We start from the raw sequence: 22,707 nt of genomic DNA on the forward strand, positions 1-22,707 counted from the left end.
TATAGGTTTGGAAGGAGCACACACATTCCTCATAGTGAGAGCCGGGAGCTGCAACTATGTGATAATTAAAGAGGAAACTAAACATCAAACTTCGGTCAGCAACCAATGTATGTGTGTATGGGGGGCAAAATGGGTCATTGGGGTCGGCACATTGAAAAAATGGGGAAGTGTAACTGACCTCCTGCAACCTGAAGCACAGATCTGATCTACGGGGAGAAATACTTCTAAAGGACGGAAAGTGGAACAGTAATTTATTTCCTTATTACAAATGTGGTGACATTTCTTTTACACTTCCTTCCTTATCCTTCCTTCCCCCATCCTCTTCCTTCCTTCTGTCCTTCCTTCTCCTATCTCCTTCCTTCTTTCTTTCTTAATTCCCCCATCCTTTCCCTTCCTTCCATCCTTCCTTCCCTTTTCTTCTCCTTCTTCCCCCCACCCTCTCCTTCCTTTCCTTCCTTCACCTTCCTTCTGTCCTTCCTTCTCCCATCTCCTTCCTTCCTTCTTCTTCCTTCCTCCCCCATCCTCTCCCTTCCTTCTGTCCTTCCTTCTCCCATCTCCTTCCTTCCTTCTTCTTCTTCCTTCCTCCCCCATCCTCTCCCTTCCTTCTGTCCTTCCTTCTCCCATCTCCTTCCTTCCTTCTTCTTCTTCCTTCCTCCCCCATCCTCTCCCTTCCTTCTGTCCTTCCTTCTCCCATCTCCTTCCTTCCTTCTTCTTCTTCCTTCCTCCCCCATCCTCTCCCTTCCTTCTGTCCTTCCTTCTCCCATCTCCTTCCTTCCTTCCTTTCTTTTTCTTCTTCCTTCTTTTTCTTTCTTTTCCCCATCCTCTCTCTCCCTGATTTCCTTCCCCTTCCTTCCATCCTTCCTTTTTCCATCACTTCCTTCTCCCACCCCCTCCCTTCATTCCTTCCCTCCTTCATCTTCCTTCCCCCCTCCTCTCCCCTTTTTCTGTCCTTCTCCCATACCCTTCCTTCTTCTTCCTTCCTTCGCCCATCCTCTACCTTACTTCCGTCTTTCCTTCTCCCATCCCTTTTCTTCCTTCCTTCCCCCATTTTCCTTCCTTCCTACTTCTTCTTCCTTCCTTCTCCCCATCCTCTCCCTTCCTTCCTTATCCTTCCTTCCCTCATCCTCTACATTCCTCTCACCCTTCCGGTGCAGGAATGATGTGTGTTTTGCAGAAATTGTGTGTCCGGTGCAGGAATGATGTGTGCGGTGCAGGAATGATGTGTAAGGTGCAGAAATGGTGTGTGCAGTGCAGGAGCGGTGTGTGCGGTGCAGGAACGGTGTGTGCAGAGCAGGAACGATGTGTGCGGTGCAGGAGCAGTGTGTGCAGTGCAGGAATGATGTGTGCGGGGCAGGAACGATGTGTGCGGTGCAAGACCAGTGTGTGCGGTGCAGGAATGATGTGTATGGTGCAGGAACCATATGCGCAGTGCAGGAACGGTGTGTGCAGGAACCATGTGTGCAGTGCAGGAACGGTGTGTGCAGTGCAGGAATGATGTGTGTGCTGCAGGAACAGTGTGTGTGTTGCAGGAACAGTGTGTGTGGTGCAGGAATGGTGTGTGTGGTGCAGGAACAGTGTGTGCGTTGCAGGAATGGTGTGTGTGTTGCAGGAACAGTGTGTGTGGTGCAGGAACAGTGTGTGCAGTGCAGGAATGGTGTGAGAGGTGCAGGAACGATGTGTGTGCTGCAGGAATGATGTGTGCGTTGCAGGAACAGTGTGTGTGGTGCAGGAATGGTGTGTGCGGTGCAGGAACGATGTGTGTGGTGCAGGTACGGTGTGTGTGGTGTAGGAATGGTGTGTGGTGCAGGAATGATGTGTGCGGTGCAGGAATGGTGTATGCAGTGCAGTAATCCACAGCAACCAATCAGATCTGAGGATTTTTATCAGTTCTGTAAAATAATCTCTTTTGATTGGTCGTCAGCAGTTTCATCACTTTGCCCATTACAGTTGCCCCTTGCTCTGCTTTATGAATGAGCCTGTTGGGTGTCAGTGCTGCCTGTCTGCCGGTGTCACACTACATGACACCCTGTGTGAGTATAATGGGGACATAGTGTAACATGAGTGGACTTGTGGCTTCCTACCCCCCCTCACATCCCCGCTCAGCCAGCCTGGGAACACTCCTGCTTTGTATGTACAGTTGCCTGTGTGTGGAAACTTCTGTCTCTGCCACACACCCCGAGCCGCACTCCCTCCAATCCGCTTCCTGACAGAAGGCTTTGGCTGGGACTGGATTCAGGCTGAGCTCCGGGACTGGAGAGATCATCAGATCCCTATACTGGAGAGATCATCAGATCCCTATACTGGAGAGATCATCAGATCCCTATACTGGAGAGATCATCAGATCCCTATACTGGAGAGATCATCAGATCCCTATACTGGAGAGATCATCAGATCCCTATACTGGAGGGAGCATCCGCTGTGTGAGAGCCAAGCCAGGGGTGAGTGTATGGGGGGGGGCTTCCCTGGTACACCTGTCACTTCATGAGACCCCCTCTGAGGCTCTGCAGACACTGGGAGGGGGGCAATGGGGGGTACTGTGAATCTTTCCACATTGCTAGATTCTCCTCTCCTCTTCATCCCTCCGCTGTTTTTTCTCTTCTCTGCCCTTTCCATATCCTCTATTCTTTTCCCCTCCTTTCTCTTCCCTAATTTGCCCTTCCGTTCTCTTCCCTTCCCATCACTTTCTTTCTCCTCTCCTCCTCCTTTTCTTTCTCTTCATTTTTCTCTTCTCTTCTTTATCTTTCTTTTCCCTTCCATTCCCCCCTTTTCTCTCTTCTCTTCTTTACCTTTTCTCTTTTCTTCCCTTCTTTTCTCTTCTTTTTTCTTCTCTTCTTTTCTCTTCTCTTCTCTTTTCTTCTCCTTTCTTCCCTTCTCTTCCCTGCCCTTCGCTTTCCCTTCTCTTCCATTCCACTCTCTTTTCTTCCCATCTTTTCCCTTCTTGTCCCTTTTTTTCTCTTCCCTTTTCTTCCTGTCTCTTCCCTTTCCTTCTCTTTTCTTCTGGCCTCCTCCCTTCCTTGCCCTTATCTTCTATTTTCTTTCTTTCCCTTCTCTTCTCTTTCTTCCCTTCACTTCTCTTTTTTTCCTTCTCTTCCTTTTTATTCCTGTCTCGTTTATTCTCTTCACTGCACTTCAGTTCTCTTCTCTTTCCTTCTTTTCTCTTCTCTTCTCTTCCCCTTTCTTCCCATCTCTTCCCTTCACATTTCTTCTCTTCCCTTCTTTTCCCTTCCCTTCTCTTATCTTACTTTCCCTTCTCTTATCTTCCCCTTTCCTCCCTTCTCTTCCCTTTTCTTCCCTTCTTATCTATTCCCTTCTCCTTTCTCCCCTTCCCTCCTTTCCTCTCCTCTCATCTTCTCTTTCCTTTTCTCTTTCTCCTTCCATCCCCTTTTTTTCCCCTTTCCTATCCTTTCCTCCTGTCCAATTCCTCTCCTTCCCTTCCCTTCCATTCCCTCCTCTTCTCCTCAATTTCTCTCCCTCCTTTTCTCTCTTCTCTTCTTTACTTTTTCTTTTTTCTCCCCTTATTTTCTCTTCTCTTTTATTCCCTTATCTTGTCTTCCCTTCTCTTATCTTTTCTTCCCTTCTCCTCCTTGCCCTTCACTTCCCTTCTCTTCCATTCCATTCTCTTTTCTTCCTGTCTTTTCCCTTTTCGTCCCTTCTTTAATCTTCCCTTTTCTTCCTGTCTCTTCCCTTTCCCTTTTCTTTTCATCCCTTCCATTCTCTTTCTTCCCATCTCTTCCCTTTTTTTCCTGTCTCTTTTCTTCTCTTCCCTTCCCTGCCCTTCTCTTCCCTTCCCTTCTTTTCTCTTCCATTTTCTTCCTGTCTCTTCCCTTTCCTTCTCTTTTCTTCCCTTCTCTTTTCTTCTGTTCTCCTCCCTTCCTTGCCCATCTCTTCCCTTCACTTCTCTTTTCTTCCTTCTCTTCTCTTCCTTTTTCTTCCTGTCTTGTTTCTTCTCTTTGCTTCACTTCAGTTCTCTTCTCTTCCCTTTTTTTCCCGTCTCTTCCCTTTCCATTTCTTCTCTTGCCTTCTTTTTCCTTCCCTTCTCTTTTCTTACCTTCCCTTCTCTTCTCATCCTCTTTCCTCCCTTCCCTTCCCATCTATTTCCTGCTCCTTTCTTCCGTTCCCTCCTTTCCACTCCTCTCATCTTCTCTTCCCTTTTCTCTTCCTTTCCTCCTTTTTCCCTTTCTTTTCTTTCCTATCCATTCCTTTTCTCCTCTCCCCTTTTCATTTCCTTCCATCCCCTTTTTTTCCCCTTTCCTATCCTTTCCTCCTGTCCACTTCCTCTCTTATCCTTCCTCTTCTCCTCTTCCCTTTCCCTTTTCTTCCCCACCCTCCCTTTGCATTTCTTCCCTTTCATTCCTATTTTATCTTTCCCTTCTCTTCCATTCCTTTCTTTATTTCTTTTTCTTTCTTTCTTTCTTTCTTTCTTTCTTTCTTTCTTTCTTTCTTTCTTTCTTTCTTTCTTTCTTTCTTTCTCGTCCTTCACTATTTCCCACCCATCTAAGGACAGGACACTCAGCATCGGGTCTCCAGAGCCTCTATAGCTGACCATACACTATACAATCTGATTGTACCGTCTTCTTTAGATCCACCATGAATGTAGTGCAGGGGCCTTCCTGATTTAACACTAATTGAATTGGTTATTAGGGTTTGCCCTCATACTACATCATTTTGGTGATTCTATAGAACATTGTACAGAGGGTCGTTTGTGTTTTTTTCATCTGCCTGAAAATCAGATTTAAAATATAGCTAAAGGGAAAACTTTCATTTTTTTGTTCTGGATAGAGTACAGATTAGAACCCCTGTCAGGTTTGTATTACTGTCTGTGCCCCCCCCATTAAGGAGAGTCACCCTCTCTATTTGTCCTGTTTTCCATTATCATTGAAAGTAAAAGAAAATGTCAAATTTTGGGTTGTCCCCAGAACAGGAACAGAGAGGAAATCTTCCAATGGGGACACTAGTTCTGGTGACAACCAGGGATTCTCTCACTTTGAAGGGATTTCCTCTCACTTCCTGTTTTAACTATGGAACAGGAAGTGAAGGGGTTTTTTTGCTATGGGGACACAAATGGTAAAAAAATAACCTGATTAAGGCTGGGTTCACACTGCTGCGGGTGGGAGATCCGGATGTGATTCGCACCGCACTGCAGTGCAAATCACATGCGATCTCTGTAGCGATGCAAGTTCAGCCATACAGATAGTATGGCTGAATTCGCATCGCTCCCGCCGCAAACTCGCACGGGACCCTCTTTTTGGTCCGCAGCAGAATCGGATCGCATGGGTGTTCACACCATGCGATCCGATTCCTGTGCGAGTGTGCAGATCGCACTGCGATATGCGGACGGATCTGGGGGTGTCATTAACATTTCATTGACACTCCCAGCAGTCCGCATAGGGCAGTGTGAACTGCCGGCGGGAGGTGTGCGATGCGGGAAAACGCCGCGGATTCGACTTCAGCATCTATTAAAAACTGAAATATGAGTTTAGGGTGGACTGTCCTTTCAATATGTCTATTTTTGGTATCTATTGTATCCTTCTTTAACCATTTCAATACCGGGCACTTTTATCCCCTTCCTGCCCAGGCCAATCTTTCGCTTTCAGCGCCATCACACTTTGAATGACAATTGTGCGGTCATGCGACGTTGTACACAAATGACATTTCTATCATTTTTTTGAGACAAATAGATCTTTCTTTTGGTGGTATTTAATCACCTCCGAGGGTTTTATTTTTTTTCTAAACAAATGAAAAAAGACAGAAAATTTAGAAAAAAATAAAAGTTTTCCTTAGTCTTGGTTATAAAATTTTAGAAATAAATAATTTTTATCTTTCACTGTTGGGCACTGATGAGGTTGCACTGATGATGATGAGGCACTGATAGGCAGCACTGATCGGCACTGATGAGGAAGCACTGATCGGCACTGAGGATGGGGCACTGATCAGCACCGATGAGGTAGCAATGATCGGCACTGATGAGGCGGCACTGATGATGAGGCACTGATGGGCAGCACTGATCAGCACTGATGAGGTAGCACTGATCAGCACTGATGAGGCAGCACTGATGATGAGGCACTGATGGGCACAGATAGGCACTGATGAGGCGGCACTGAGGATGAGGCACTGATGATGAGGCACTGATGGGCACTGATAGACAACATTGATCGGCACCGATGAGGCAGCACTGATCGGCACTGATGAGGCAGCACTGAGGGTGAGACACTGATGGGCACTGATAGGCAGCACTGATTGGCACTGATGAGGCAGCACTGATAAGGCGGTACTGATGGGCACTGATGATGAGGCACTGATGGGCACTGATGAGGCAGCACTGATTGGCACTGATGAGGTGGCACTGATGAGGCAGCACTGATTGGCACTGATAAGGCAGCACTGATTGGCACTGATGAGGCGGCACTGATGGGCACTGATAGGCAGCACTGATGAGGCTGCTCTGATAGGTAGCACTGATTGGCACTGATGAGGCTGCACTGATGGGCACTGATGATGATGCACTGATGGGCACTGATAGGCAACACTGATTGGCAACGATAAGGCAGCACTGATCGGCACTGATGAGGCGGCACTGAGGATGAGACACTGATGGGCACTGATAGGCAGCACTGATCGGCACAGATGAGGCAGCACTGAGGATGAGGCACTGATAGGCAGCACTGATGGGCATTGATAGGCAGCATTGATTGGCACTGATGAGGCGGCACTGATCGGCACTGATGAGGCGTTACTGATCAGCACTGATGATGAGGCACTGACGAGTTGGCACTGATTGGCACTGATGAGGCGGCACTGATTGGCACTGATGAGGCAGCACTGATGGGCACTGATAGGCAGCACTGATGAGGCTGCACTGATAGGTAGCACTGATCGGCACTGATGAGGCTGCACTGATGGGTACTGAGAGGCAGCACTGATGGGCACTGATTATCAGTGTAAATGTACGCTGTCAGAATTGTCGTTTACCAACTCTCGTCCTCCTGTGACAGCGCATGAGGAAAGGAATGCCAATAACTGGCAAACTTGTTTACATTTTGATCAGCTGTGATTGGCCCTTTATAGCAATCTGTGATCAGCTGTGTCTGAATGACACACAGCGATCAGCGAGCACACCGGATGTGGCAGGACAGAGCGGGATGTGGCTGGCAGAGCGTGCCAGATCCATGGACATCTTCTAGAACTGCGCTGTAGTTGTCTTTTTTTTTTTTTAGGCTGGCCAGTAACACACCTCCTGTGTTAGAACGCCTCCACTCTGGATGAAGGAGCACAGGGGGCACAGGAGACAGCAGCATCGTCAGTCCAGGGGGTAGTGTTAGAATTAACAACCAAGAATAATCTTTGGGCAAATCCAAGAAAACCTTCTCATAATAGCAGAGTTGATGACATCAGCATCTTCTATGAGCCCCAACATTATGAATCAGTCACTATTTGTAATATGGCAAATGACAGGGTCCCCAGAGTCTGTGTGTCCTGGGGGGACATGGACCTGAATCCAAAGTAACACCACCTCAGGGGTCCCCAGGCATACAGCTCACAAAGAGCACCGTTCCCCCAAATGCTAGGGCCCATGATCGGTGGGCAAGAGCCTGGCATTCAGTCCCCTCCAAAAGCCTCTGTCCTGGCTAGGTCTGTCACAGATGTACTAACATATTTAGATACACTAACAAATGGAAGCCAGGCTCCAGCTAATGCTTTATAAGCAGTTACAGCTAACAGTTTATTTATTTATTTTTCTTTGGGAGAAAGGTTTTACATAAATGAATAAAGGCTGATCATTGTAAGCACCAATGCCAGTGGTAAATATATATTTTTTCTCATCCATGTAAACTGATACATTCTGCTGGAGAGCTGTGCTTCCGAAAAAACAGAAGACTTGTTGGCCAGATCACCAGATGAAAAATAGAAGAAAAATAAGCCTAAAAAAGAAAACGAATGCCCATTAAGAATTGGTAAACTGCAAGATAATAAATGTTTGCTTTTGGGTTTATTACCGCTTTAACCTCTTCCCGTCAGCGCTATAGCCGAAAGACGGCTGCAGCGTGGAACTACTTTGCCAGGAAGGCATCCATAGACGTCCTCCCGTGCTCTAGCAGCCTGTGCGCCCCCTGCAGGGTGTGCGTGGCACGCTCTGTGATCAGCGAGTCTATGAGACTCGGCTGATCACATATCGGAGTAAGGGGTCGATCCCGACCCCTTACCACGTAATCATGCCAATGACAGCTGATCATGTGATGTAAACAGGTAGCCGGTAGTCGGCTATTTTAGGCCGATCACCGGCAGCTGTGAGAGGGACATCAGTCCGGATCATGGAGAGCCTCTGCAGAGGCTTCTGTGTCCTCCTGTGCCACCTACCAGTGCACAACAGTGCCGCCTATCAGTGCCCACCAGCGCCATCTACCAGTGCCCACAGTGTCACCCATCAGCGCCCACAGTGCTACCTATACATGTCATCAATCAGTGCCTCATCACCAGTGTTGCCTATCAATACCATCTACCAGTGCCCATCAGTGCCACCTACCAGTGCCCATCAGTGCCACTCATCAATGCCACCCATCAGTGCCAACCATCAGGGAGCATCAGTGTCATCTTCTCAGTGCCTATCAGTGTCGCCTTATCTGTGCCTATCAGTGCATCTCATCAGTGCCCATCAGTGCCGCCCATCTGTGCCATTCATCAGTGCCACCCATCAGGGCCCATCAGTGCCGTCTTATCAGTGTAGCCTTATCTGTGCCTATTAGTGTCGCCTTATCTGTGCCTATCAGTGCAGCTCATTAGTGCCCATCAGTGCCACCCATCAGTGCGACTCACCAGTGCCACCCATCAGGGCCCATCAGTGCCATCTTATCGGTGCCTATCAGTGTCGCCTTATCTGTGCCTATCAGTGTCGCCTTATCTGTGCCTATCAGTGCAGCTCAGGAGTGCCCATCAGTTCTGCCCATCAGAGCCACCCATCAGTTTTTGTACTACTTTGTTCCGACTTCGGTGCAACTTGTTCTCCCAGGGTTCTCACCAGTCGCATGACATCGCCTCAAAAATCGCATTGCAAAGTCGCACTCTAAATTGCCTGACTTTGGGGTCGCAATAGTGGAAATTTAGCCTAAGGCCGCGTACACACGGGCGGATTGTCTGCCCAACTAAGTTCGTCAGACAATCCGACAGACAGTCCGTTCAACTTTTGAATGAACGGACTTGACCACACACGATGAACAGACAGTCCGCTGAAAGCGTGCGCGATGACGTGTACATCACGTACGACGGGACTAGAAAAACGACGTCCAATACACTGCAATGCAACCTTCGGCCGTGTAAATCCTTTCTGAGCATGCGCCATACTTAGTCCGTCCAACTTGCCTACACACGAGCGGACTGTCCGCTGAAACCAAGTTTGGACGGACAAAACCAAGTTTGGACGGACAAAATTACGGAAATTCTGAAAGACAAAGTCCGTCAGACTGTCCGCTGAAAAAGTCCGCTGAAGCCCACACACGAGCGGATTGTCCGCTGAAACACGGTTCAGCGGACTAAGTTGGGCAGACAATCCGCCCGTGTGTACGCGGCCTAAGTCTTTCGGAATTTCCGTAATATTACACGTTTCAGCGGACAGTCCGCTCGTGAGTAGGCAAGTTCGACGGACTAAGTATGGCGCATGCTCAGAAAGGATTTACACGGCCGAAGGTTGCATTGCAGTGTATTGGACGTCGTATTTCTAGTCCCGTCGTACGTGCTGTACACGTCATCGCGCACGCTTTCAGCGGACTGTCTGCTCATCGTGTGTGGTCAAGTCCGTTCATTCGAAAGTAGGACGGACTGTCTGTCGGATTGTCTGACGGACTTAGTTGGACGGACAATCCGCCCGTGTGTACGCGGCCTAAGTCACAATGTATTGATATTTGAAGATTTCAGCGATCAATAACGATTGGCGGACTCAGGGCCACCCATCAGTGCCATCTTATCAGTGCCTATCAGTGTCGCCTTATCCGTGCCTATCAGTGCCCATCAGTGCAGCTTCATCAGCGAATATCAATGAAGGAGAAAAATTACCTGTTTGCAAAATTTTATAACAAACTATAAAACATGTTTTATTTTTATTTTTTCCCAAACATTTCTGTCTTTTTTTGTTTGTTTAGCAAAAAATAAAAACTGAAGTGGTGGTTAAATACCACCAAAAGAACGCTCCATTTGTGTGAAAAATATGATAAAAATGTCATTTGTGTACAGTGTAGCATGACGGCGCAATTGTCATTCAAAGAGCGACAGCGCTGAAAGCTGAAAATTGGCCTGAGCAGGAGGGGGGTTTAAGTGCCCGGCAAGCAAGAGGTTAAATCTAACAATACTTGTCCAGGAACTCGTCCCCCCACACCTTCACTACATTCGACTCCTCCAATAAATGGTAGTTGTTATTTTTTGTTCTCCGTCCCAAAACACAGAACAAGGAGGGGGAATGTGAGATGTATAAAAGCTCCGGATTGTCTCAGCTCGGCAGCCAATGGCGGATCGCCGACAGAAAAATATTTTCTTTGCAGTGCGTTCCGCTCATCGCTGCCAAATTAACAATGAACTTCGTCTCTCCGCCAGCCCCACCGCGGCTCGGGAATCGCTGTGAAGCGGACGCGGCTTCCCACAGACCGGTGTGAAGTTAATGAGGACGCCGCCTTCCCGTCACCGTGTGGAACGCGCCCGTCTTGTCCGCCATGTTGCCGGGACTCGCGGCGATCGCTGGTAAGTGACATTTAATTCACTTTCGCAGGAATTCAGAAAAAAAAAAAAAAGATTCTCAGTTATAAGGCTCTGTTTCCACCACTGCGAGTTGTTATGCGACTTGACACATGTGAAGTCGCATTGGCGAGTCAAAATCCATGTATTTCAATGGTCTCCGTTCTAATTGGTGCGTCTCAAGTCGCAGCGACGCCCCAAAAAGTTTTTTGTACTACTTTGTTCCGACTTCGGTGCAACTTGTTCTCCCGCGTTTCTCACCAGACGCATGACATCGCATTGCAAAGTCGCATTGCAAAGTCGCACTGTAAATCGCACGACTTTGGGGGTCGCAGTAGTGGAAATGTAGCCTAAGTCACAATGTATTGATATTTGAGGATTTCGGCGAACAATAACGATTGGCGCAATCATTGTACAAGCGATCGCAGACAACATATTCATCATCAATTGACACAATGCTGCTCCTTTCTTTCTCATTGCCAAATAAATGAACTATATCGATCAAAAATAAAATGAATAAATTATAATTGATTGATAATTTGGGCTCGGTTCTGCGACATAGGAGATCCCAAGTCGCATGACATGTCAAATCCAATGTTTCCCTATGAGAATCCATATTATCTGCGAGGTTTGTGACTGATTTGTGATTGGAGGGTCCCTGGTTATGAATGGAGGGTTCCTACTTTTATAATGGAGGGTTCCTGTTTTTTTAAATGGAGGGTACCTGGTTTGTGATTGGAGGGTCCCTAGTTTGTGATTGGAGGGTCCTGGTTTGTGAATGGAGGGTCCCTGGTTTGTGATTGGAGGGTTTCCGGTTTGTGAATGGAGGGTCCCTGGTTTGTGATCGGAGGGTCCCGGTTTGTGAATGGAGGGTCCTGGTTTGTGATTAGAGGGTCCTGGTTTGTGATTGGAGGGTCCTGGTTTGTGAATGGAGGGTCCTGGTTTGTGAATGGAGGGTCCTGGTTTGTGATTAGAGGGTCCTGGTTTGTGATTGGAGGGTCCTGGTTTGTGAATGGAGGGTCCTGGTTTGTGATTGGAGGGTCCTGGTTTGTGATTTGAGGGTCCTGGTTTGTGATCGGAGGGTCCTGGTTTGTGAATGGAGGGTCCTGGTTTGTGAATGGAGGGTCCCTGGTTTGTGATCGGAGGGTCCCGGTTTGTGATTGGAGGGTCCTGGTTTGTGATTAGAGGGTCCTGGTTTGTGATTGGAGGGTCCTGGTTTGTGAATGGAGGGTCCTGGTTTGTGATTAGAGGGTCCTGGTTTGTGATTGGAGGGTCCTGGTTTGTGAATGGAGGGTCCTGGTTTGTGATTGGAGGGTCCTGGTTTGTGATTTGAGGGTCCTGGTTTGTGATCGGAGGGTCCCTGGTTTGTGATTGGAGGGTCCTGGTTTGTGATCGGAGGGTCCCTGGTTTGTGATTGGAGGGTCCTGGTTTGTGACGGGAGGGTCCTGGTTTGTGATTGGAGGGTCCTGGTTTGTGAATGGAGGGTCCCTGGTTTGTGATTGGAGGGTCCCGGTTTGTGAATGGAGGGTCCCTGGTTTGTGATCGGAGGGTCCCTGGTTTGTGAATGGAGGGTCCTGGTTTGTGATCGGAGGGTCCCTGGTTTGTGATTGGAGGGTCCTGGTTTGTGACGGGAGGGTCCTGGTTTGTGATTGGTGGGTCCTGGTTTGTGATTGTAGGGTCCTGGTTTGTGATTGGAGGGTCCCTAGTTTGTGATTGGAGGGTCCTGGTTTGTGATTGGAGGGTCCTGGTTTGTGATTGGAGGGTCCCTAGTTTGTGATTGGAGGGTCCCGGTTTGTGACGGGAGGGTCCTGGTCTGTGACGGGAGGGTCCTGGTTTGTGACGGGAGGGTCCTGGTTTGTGATTGGAGGGTCCTGGTTTGTGATTGGAGGATCCCAATTGATGAATGTTTGTGTTTTATAATTGATACGTGACATGACACATGTATGACCACCATGAGGACAGTAGAACATGTCACGTGTCAGTAAATCAAAGTCCAGCAGACACGCCGGCAGTAACAATTTTCATTCGCCGCTTCCAACATTCTCTGTAAATAATGATGACATAAAAAGCCCAACTGAACTTTCCGTTCAAACCAGCGAAATCCATTCCAGATATATTGCAAAACAAAACATGTACAGCGTGTTACAGTCACGTGTTTTCTGTAGACACCAACCACACCCTGAGCAGAAAAGCCCGTCCCCTGCCAGCATGCTGCCAAGTAGGACCCTAACTCTCTGTGTGGAACCAGTAGTCTCTCTGCAGTGGTCTGACACTCCCCCCTAGTCATGCTATATAGAAGTCTGGCGAGAGCTCGAGGTCTCCTAACATCAGGAGGCATGAAGTTCGCTGATAGCAGAGCAGGGAGCCTGCTGGACCTCTGTAGAGAGACCGCTGCTTCCACACAGAGAGCAAGAGTGTCCCTCCGCAGCGTCTGGCAGGGGACGGGCTTTTCTAGTTCGGCTGCGGCTACTTTCTAGAGAAAATCAACTAATCCAACCACCGGGATCGTCAAACAATTGTTACATGGTTAACACTAAAATATTGATCCTGTGAATATAGTGATGGAAGAATTTTCCGTTTAAAATGTTTTTTCTCCTCACGGTGATCCCTTCCATTGTGTTCCCGGCCTTGGGTTGTCTCCATGTCTTAGTAGTGGAAGGGGGGAGCTGACAATGTCGATCGCTCATTGATCCAGCACAGTGAGCGTAGTCACTAGGACAGGAAGTGTATTACTGGCAGGATCACCAGATGAAAACGTGAGAAAATAACACCTAGAAAAGAAAACCAATGCAGTCAATACATGAAAGGATTGGAAAGCTGCAATTTCTGAAACTTTTGTTTTTAGGGTTTAGCTAGGCATCTGATTGGTTGCTGGAGGTCGCTCATCTTGGTACAGCCAAGCTTGGCAAACTGAGAGCCAGTTCACACCACATGCAGTCCAGTGCGTTTTTTTTTCTTCAGCATCAAAAACGCATTAAAAGGAGGTTGTATGACTTCCAGTGGCATAATTCACACCAGTGAGGTCAGCTCCAGAAAAAAAAGTAGAACATGCTGCATTTTTCCTGCACTGGAATGTGGTAAAACGCATTAAAAAAAACGCACCGGAATGCACAGGAACACATCAAAAACGCATCAAAAATGCACCTGACCCTAGTACAGTGGGGGAAAAGAAGAATAAAAAAGCATCTGGAAGGCATCCAGAAACACATAAAAAACGCACCAGTATGTGTCAAAAATGCATCAAAAAAGTACATGCACAAACGTATCCAGAATGGATCTGGAGTGTGTTTTTTTTTTTGGTGTGAACCAGCCTTAAAATGCATAAAAAAACACACCGGAATACACTGGAACGTATCAAAAATGCACGGACCAGTGAAAAAAAAAACAGGAAAAAAGACAAAAAAAGGCATCTGAATGCATCTGGAAACGCATCAAAACTGCACCAGAACGCATCAAAAACACATAAAAAACGTGCATTGCAGAAACACATCCAGAACCTATCTGGAGTGCAGTTCTGTGGTGTGAACCAACCCTGAATGTTCCCCTTTTTATTTCTACTACAGGTCGGATGTTATTCATTCATAAAACAACTGGTGAGTGAGTCAGGAAAATACCCAATTGTGGCCACTAGATGGCACTAAGGATCATTGGAATTAAGTTGGAACTTCAGCTTGATTTGTTTTTTTTTTTTTTGTTTTTTTAAGTCAGCAGGTACAAATACTGTCACTGATGACTTTTTAAAATCAGTGTCTGAGGTCCAGCGCTGTCTTCCCGCAGCTGCTGCGGGTCGTCCGTGCCGCCATCTTGGATACAGGAGCCGACTTTGGCTTCCCTCTGTGCGTGTGTAAGTCCGCACGGTGCTTTGTGAAAGAAGACTCCTGGGGCAAGTGACGGGTCCCTGGAAGCTGCGGGAGGGGCGGGGCAAAAGATCCTCACCTAGACAAGGATTGTGGAAGTGGGAGCCAATAAAAAATCAGCACTTGCCTACCCCCCGCCCTAAAAAAACCTGTTACTTAGAGGCTGCTTGTTTTCTTCTTTTGATCTGTTTATTATAACATCAGCTCTTATAACTACTAATTTTCAACATGTGCACTGCCAAAAAATTTATTTGTTTTCCTTTCTTTCTTTTTTTCATTTTTCGGGTCATTCGTTATGATCGAAATGATAGATATTCGTAAATTCGAAAATTCAAAATCCAGAAATTTAAAATTTTTCAATTCGAAAAATCTGAGATCTGGAAATTTGAAAATTCTGAGATTTGGAAACTCTGAGAATCCGAAAATTGGAAAATTCAGAAATGGAAAATTAGAAAATTCAAAAATCCAAAATCCTTAAATTCGTACATTCGTAAATCCCAAAATCCCGAAATCCGTAAATTAGAAAATTCGTAAATTCAAAAAATCTGAAATCCGGAAGTTGGAAAATTCGGAAGTTTGGAAATTCGGAAAATCTGAAAATTGGAAAATTCTGAAATTAGAAAATTCAAAAATTCGAAATCCAGAAATTCAAAATAATAACTAATAATAACTAACTATTAAATTATAGGTATTGTAATTTCCTTTCAAATTTGGCTGTTAGTGAACGTAACGAATACGAATTTATCTGAAGTTACAAATTATCCAAAATGAACGTAACAAATACGAATTTATCCAAAGTTACAAATTTTCTGAAATAATGAATGTCGCATCTAAACAAATGGAATGAAACAAATTAATCATTAATAATAATAATAATAATAAGGTTTTATTATTATTGTTATTTATTATTGTTAATCCATTCGTTTAGATACGGCATTTATTATTTCGGAAAATGTGTAACTTTGGATAAATTCGTATTCATTACGTTCACTAACTAAAATTTTAAAGGAAATTCCAATACCTATAATTTAATAGTTAGTATAAGCTTAGTTATTATTAGTAAGTTAATTTTTTTCAGATTTTCCCCAAAAAAATTCAGATTTTTTTTTTTTTTGTTTATTTTTGAATTTTCGAATTTAGAATTTCTTGAATTTTCAAGTTTTTGGAAAAATTTGTTAAACAGATTTTCGTTAATTCAGATATTTTCAAAATTTACGAATTTGTCGAATTTCATTAAAAAACTAATTCGGAACGAATCGAATTGCACTACTAAATTTATACTATTTTATAAAACATGGATGTTTATATTTTGTAATAATATTGTATTGTAATAATATTGGATATACGTTATTTCTCAATTAACAGTTTGTAAACAAAAAAAATTTTTTATTACCTAAGATCCATAGCTCCATCTAGTGGCTATAATACAGCATTTTCCACACCCACTCTATTTTTTTAGGAATGAATAACTTTCGACCTGTAGGGGAAATAGACAGCAAACATTCGACTGATGCAAATTTAGTAATAAATACACTCCTTGGCATTTAATGAGGAACTCAACATCGTGTTATTTAGTAAACTAAATGAACAATCCTGGCTTCCTTGTGAATGTCTGGCTGCCTGGCGGAACATCGATGGGGTTGGCAGCATCCCGTTTTTTTTTGCCTGGAGCTGCTCATTATTATTTTTTTTCCCCCATGTTCTTTTTCACAGTACAGATAAATGAAAAAACATTTCTGCCTCGGGTCCTGGGCAATGGATAAAGCATTACAGGGGGGGGGGGGGGGGGGCGGCTGACGCGTTTCCTGAAGTGAAACGTATGAAGCGGGGCGATGTGATTTATACGGGGGGGGAGTCCCAGGAGTCTGGAAGGAAAGCACATCATTAACAGGACTATTTCCACCCCGACCTTATAACATCTGCTCCTGTTCCTGCCATTACCGGAGGACACCAAAACGTTTAACTTAACAATAGAAATGAACTGCCATTCCCTGTTTTACGACTTTCCCTGAACTAGTAGTCTTGCACAGTTGTAGCGGCTCCTCTCCTGGAATGAAAAGGCTTTCTCTGATTTCACCGCACACTGTGGGCTTCCCACCATGTGCATTAGAAGCTGCAGAATGTGCTGGAGGCCATTAGTCAAGATCTGCCTACATTGCACAGCCATGGCGGCTGGTTGTATGTGGCTTCCCTTGTGTCTCCTCCCTCCTCCTCCTCCTTGGCGGCCAATCGGATCGCTTTCTCCTCTCGGCCAATCAGGTGACGGATCTAAGGACCCACTTCCTGTTTGGCCGGGAGGAGAATCAGGAAGACAATAGCGAATATTAATTCGTTATCGTCAAACAACTGGGTGAGCTGGGGGGGGGGGGGGGGCACAGTGCTCTGCGATACCTACTACTCCAATACCTATAATTTAATAGTTAGTTATTATTTCAGGTTTTCACATTTTTGGGTTTTTCAAATTTTTCGAATATTCGAATTTACGAATTCGAAAAAATTCGAAAATTTTACACATGTCTAATAGATATCCAGTGATGACTCCGGTTCTGTGTCAAGCACTGTTTTATGCATTGACATACCTTCTTTGGACCTCGGTCTGTCCGGCCAGCGTGGTCACCTGCTGAATAAGAACCCTCCACAGAAAGCTCAATGATCCAGTGCATTCCAATGTCATGCCATGGGATGTTCACCGGTCATATAAAGTGTAACGAGACAATAATGTTCTCAGCCTTGTGCCTGCTAGGAAGACTGGGAGCTTATGAAGAAAAAGGCAAGGCTCTAAGGACTAAACATACAGGGAAACTGGATTATACCATTAACAGACATTAAAATAACAAGCTGTGCTTACACTGAATTGCCACTAGATGTCAGCACCAAGACATTAACCTTGGTGCCCAACATGTGGCTTAGTAGGATGCCAGGGGCTAGAACACTCTCTGTGTTCCAGCTGGGCACTGAAGGAAAACTAATGTGGGCGGAGTTATCTCACCCCCACCCACCTGCATTTGTGGTCATGGCAGTGAAAGTTAACCCCCATAGATGGTAATGTGGGGTTACATTTCAATGCCATTGACCACCAATGCAGGAGAGTGGGGAATGAAGTCTCACTATCTTTGACCACCAATGTGGGGGGGGGGGGTTAATAGTACTGACACCAATGCTGGGGGTTGTTATTATTATTGTGTCCACCAACACCAAAGTTGGGGGTTATTATTGCGTTCATTGACAACAATGTTGGGGTTTTTTCATTACTGCCACTGCTCGGGGTTATTATTGATGCCACTGACACCCATGCTGGGGGTTATTATTGCTGCCACCAACGCCAATGCTAGGGGTTATTAATAATGCCACTGATATCAGTGCTGAGGGTTATTATTTTGCTGACTGACACCAATGCTGGGGTTTTTATTGTGTCCACTGCCACCAATGCGGGGGTTATTATTGTGAACACTGACATCAATGCCGGGGTTATTATTGTGCCCACTGACATCAAATAATCCTGCGAACACCAATGCTGGGTATTATATTTGTGTCCACTAACACCAATGCTGGAGGTTATTATTGATGCCACTGATGCCAATGCTGGGGGTTATTATTGCTGCCACTAACACCAATGCTGGGGGTTATTATTGCGCCCACTGACACCAATGCTGGGGGTTATTATTGTGCCCACTGACATCAATGCTGGGGGTTATTATTGCGCCCACTGATATCAAATAACCCTGCGAATACCAATGCTGGGTATTATATTTGTGGGGGTTATTAATGATGCCACTGACACCAATGCTAGAGTTATTATTGCTGCCACTGACACCAATGCTGGGGGTTCGATGATACCACTGACACCTATGCTGGGGGTTATTTTTGCTGCCACTGTAACCAATGCTGGGGGTTATTATTGCTGATCCTGACACCAATGCTGGGGGTTATTATTGCTGCCACTGACACCAATGCTGGGGGTTATTATTGCTGCCGCTGACACCAATGCTGGGGGTTATTAATGCTGCCGCTGACACCAATGCTGGGGGTTATTAATGCTGCCGCTGACACCAATGCTGGGGGTTATTAATGCTGCCGCTGACACCAATGCTGGGGGTTATTAATGCTGCCGCTGACACCAATGCTGGGGGTTATTATTGCTGATCCTGACACCAATGCTGGGGGTTATTATTGCTGCCACTGGCACCAATGCTGGGGTAATATTACTCCAGAGTCTTCAGTGTATATTGAGAGAAGGCAGTCAAGGCAGGAGACTCTGAGCCCTGAATGTTCAGGTTTGTGAACACCGTACAAGGAGGTCAATGTTATTATCAGACAGGGACTCTTAGCTGTGCCCCGGGGGGGTAGAAGAGGCTCGGGGGGGGGGGGGGGGGGGGTCCTGCATTCCTGCTTTGATGGTAGCTGGCGCAGGAGTTTGACTTAGACAGAGAGCCAGTTAAAGAACTCTTTACAACAGACAAGGAGACGGTTAAGGTGCCCGTCATACAAGCCTGGATCTGCCGCTCTGCAGGGGGAGTGCGGAGAAATAACGGTGCATTGTATGTCAGACATTTCCCAATGGCGTGCGGTTTTCACAGTCACAATGAGCTTCATGTGTAAAAAGGGGCTGAAAGCAAAGTGTCTGTGCTGCGCATATCAACCAATTTGATTATTCCTTTAATTCTCAAATTTGCATCAGATATATTTCCTCATCCTAAATCCATGCATACTGAGTAACACACACTTCCAGGAATCTGTTACTTCTCACAGAGAGCATAGTACTCCCACTCGACAATGCCTTCATCTGCCTTTCTCTCCAGAAGGCCAGAGCCATCTTTGTTCAGGCATCTACTTCCTGGACTGAGATGTAAATCCTGGCAGTTCCTAGCTGTGTTCACAAATGTCTGACACAGATCAGCCCCTGCTGCAGTGTCTCTAACTTGCTACAAAGTTACAGTGTAACAGTCTGATTACTGGGGGATGGGAGATGGAGGCTAGGTTCCCATTTGTGCATTGCAGGAATGCATGCGAAATCGCAGGCATTCTTACAGCACACATAAAAAAAACGCATCCCTGGCGCACATTGGTGGCTTACTGGCATGATGTGTGCCAAGCATGCGCTTTTTTGTGCATTGCAGGAACTTGTGTGATCTTGCAGGTGTTCCTGCAATACAGGATTCTTAATGGCACCCCCAATGTAACTTGCTAACGTGTGCTTGGAATCATGTGCCTAAATGCAAGCAAATAACGTACCATGTGTTTTAGTGTGGTGCGATAAAAAAAAAAAGGAAAGGGTCATGCACTTCTTTTGTGTCATTTTTTACTCATAGGGAAGCCCAATGAAATGAATGGGCTACACTAAGCACGACGCGTGAAGTGCGCATGAGCGCAAGCGCACAAACGTGTGTGCGCCGTCACACCTGCATAGGTGTGAATGGAGCCTTAGGAAATGCATCCTTTTGATGCACATTTGAGATGCCATTTATTTTTATGGCACTTAAAATCGCAGTGCGGTTCTGCTGCGATTATCACACGTCAAAACGCTCTGCAATCGCGGCAACCCGCATCCCGTGAAGCATGTCACCCAAAAGTGGCTCCTCAACTCTTTTTTTCAGGGCGACAAGCTTCACACGATGCGGGTTTGCTGCAACCTAACCTTCTACAATGGGGGCAGAACCTCACTGTGATTTTAGGTGCCATTCAAATAAATGGCATCACAAATGATCGGTCATTCACATCTCGGCGCTTTGAAATTGCGGGGCAGAATCGTGGCAAATCTCCCCATGATTCAAAACGCTGAGATGTGAATGCAAGCCTTCCTGTTGGAAAGCTGACAACACTTAAGACCCGTAACACACAATGCAAAAATCGCATGACAAATACCGCTTTCGAATCGATCGTACGATAATCTGATCGTTAGTACACAGCTTTCGAGAGCCGATCACGACAGTTTATCTGATATTATCCAATGGTGCAAGCACAAACATTTGTGCCAATCCCGGCCCCTTACCACACGATCAGCTATCAGCACGAGGGGAAAGAAAAAGGCGATTACCAGCTCCTGTCAGAGGGACATCGTCCCTTACACAGAGAGCTGCGGCTGCCTAATCTGTGGCCACCAGTGCCACCTACCAATACCCACAGTGCCACCTACCTTTGCCCAACAGTGCTACCTAACAATGCCCACCAGTGCTGCCAATCAATGCCTATCAGTGCTGCCTATCAGTGTCAACTTCCAGTGCCCATTAGTGCCACCCATCAGTGATCAGTAGTGCCACCTATAAGTGCCCTTCAATGCCACCTATCAGTCCCCCTCAGTGCCGTCCATTAGTGCCAACCATCAGTGCCACCTCTAAGTGCCACTTATCAGTGCCCATCGTTGCAGCCCATCAGTGCAGCCTATAAGTACCCATCAGTGCAGCCTATCAGTGCCCATCAGTGAAGCCTATCAGTGCCCATCAGTGCAGCCTATCAGTGCAGCCTATCAGTGCCGCCTATCAGTGTAGTGCTGCCTATCAGTGCAGCCTATCAGTGTAGTGCTGCCTATCAATGCAGCCTATCAGTGCCCATCAGTGCAGCATATCAGTGCCACCTATCAGTGCCCATCAGTGCAGCCTATCAGTGCCCACCAGTGCAGCCTATCAGTGCCCATCAGTGCAGCCTATCAGTGCAGCCTATCAGTGCCTAACAGTGCAGCCTATCAGTGCCCATCAGTGCAGCCTATCAGTGCCGCCTATGAGTGCCCATCAGTGTTTCCCATCAGTGCAGCCTATCAGTGCCCATCAATGAAGGAGAAAAATGTTGTTTGTTTTTTCGTAATTTTCGGTCTTTTTTCGTTTTTTTACCAAAGAAAAACCTGAAAGTGATTAAACATCACCAAAAGAAAGCTCTATTTGTGTGAAAAAAATTATAAAAATGTAATTTGGATACAGTGTAGCACGACCGCGCAATTGTCATTCAAAGTGTGAGAGTGTTGAAAGCTGATCAATGGCCTGGGCAGGAAGGGGGTGTAAGTGCCCGGTATTGAAGTGGTTAATCAGTACAGTTGTCCAAAAATACAACACAAATACACGACATCACTTCCGATTTTTTATTTTGTTGCACAAAAATTTTCGGAGCTTTAGTAACCTCTTCAGTTTCAACATGTGACTAGCAAGCGGAAAAATCTGTCATCCGATTTTCGGATCGTGTGTACGTCCTTCAAGGACTTGTGACCGATGAGGCCGATTGAGTTAGTTAGGTTTGGATCATGCAAATGGCTTTTCTGTGTCTCGGTTCTCTGCAGCGGGTAAAGCTGTATAAAAAAAACCCCAAAAAACGACCCTGCCCTGGTAAAGTGATGCCAGGAGGAGTACAGCAAACAACCGACATCTTGTACTGAGCCTGGAGCCTGGGACGGCTTGACTTTGCTTTTGTTCTTGCGGAGTTCCTCTTTAGGGACTTGTGTCTGATGTAAAGCGGCCGATGGAAAAGGTTAGGCCATGTTCAGAAAATTCGATCTTCTATATCTCGGCTCCCTTCAGGTCACACAGTATAAATATAGATGACCCCGTCCTGCTAAAGTGACTCCGGGAGGACTGCGGGAGAAGAGCCGGTGTCTTGTACTGGGCTTGTCTACAATCCCCCCCCCGGAATGTACATGGAGGACCTTCCACTGCTTCTCATAGGTTCTTATTACAAATCATTATTTCAGCTCCGTGTATTGAGCCTGCAGCCTATTATGACTGCTTGACATTTCTTAGGATCAGCGGCCTCCAAACTGCGGCCCTTTGCCTGTCTGTATCCGGCCCTTGGGGATTCCTCCCACTGACATCAATGTTGAAACATTATTCCTTCCACTGACACCGACAATGGGTTACCTTCCTACATACAGTGGGACTAAGGCAGGGTGGCTACATTACTACATACAGTGGGACTAAGGCCGGGTGGCTACATTCCTACATACAGTGGGACTAAGGCAGGGTGGCTACATTCCTACATACAGTGGGACTAAGGCAGGGTGGCTACATTCCTACATACAGTGGGACTAAGGCCGGGTGGCTACATTCCTACATACAGTGGGACTAATGCAAGGGGGAAACCTTCCTACATATAGTGGGACTAAGACAAAGTGGCTACGTCCCTACATACAGTGGGACTAAGGCAGGGTGGCTAC

At 46.2% G+C, this 22,707-nt stretch overlaps 1 protein-coding gene across 3 annotated transcripts in view; it reads left to right on the plus strand.

The window, feature by feature from the left end:
- Nucleotides 1–108: 108 nt before the first annotated feature.
- LOC143927536 (laminin subunit beta-2-like) overlaps nucleotides 109–22,707 on the plus strand; it is a 169,809-nt gene continuing 147,210 nt past the window's right edge. For 2 of the 3 annotated variants that reach the window (XM_077451655.1, XM_077451657.1), the window contains exons 1-2: nucleotides 2,055–2,438; nucleotides 10,579–10,722. In XM_077451655.1, coding sequence (XP_077307781.1) covers nucleotides 10,695–10,722 — 28 coding nt within the window. In that variant the 5' untranslated portion in view covers nucleotides 2,055–2,438; nucleotides 10,579–10,694. Of the gene's footprint in view, nucleotides 247–2,054; nucleotides 2,439–10,578; nucleotides 10,723–22,707 lie in introns of those variants that run through there. The other variant, XM_077451656.1, reaches the window with a different exon arrangement.

Source organism: Lithobates pipiens, unplaced genomic scaffold, assembly GCF_037356315.1.
Source record: "Lithobates pipiens isolate NorthernLeopardFrog02 unplaced genomic scaffold, aLitPip1_a1.2 Scaffold_23, whole genome shotgun sequence".
NCBI lineage: Eukaryota > Metazoa > Chordata > Amphibia > Anura > Ranidae > Lithobates > Lithobates pipiens.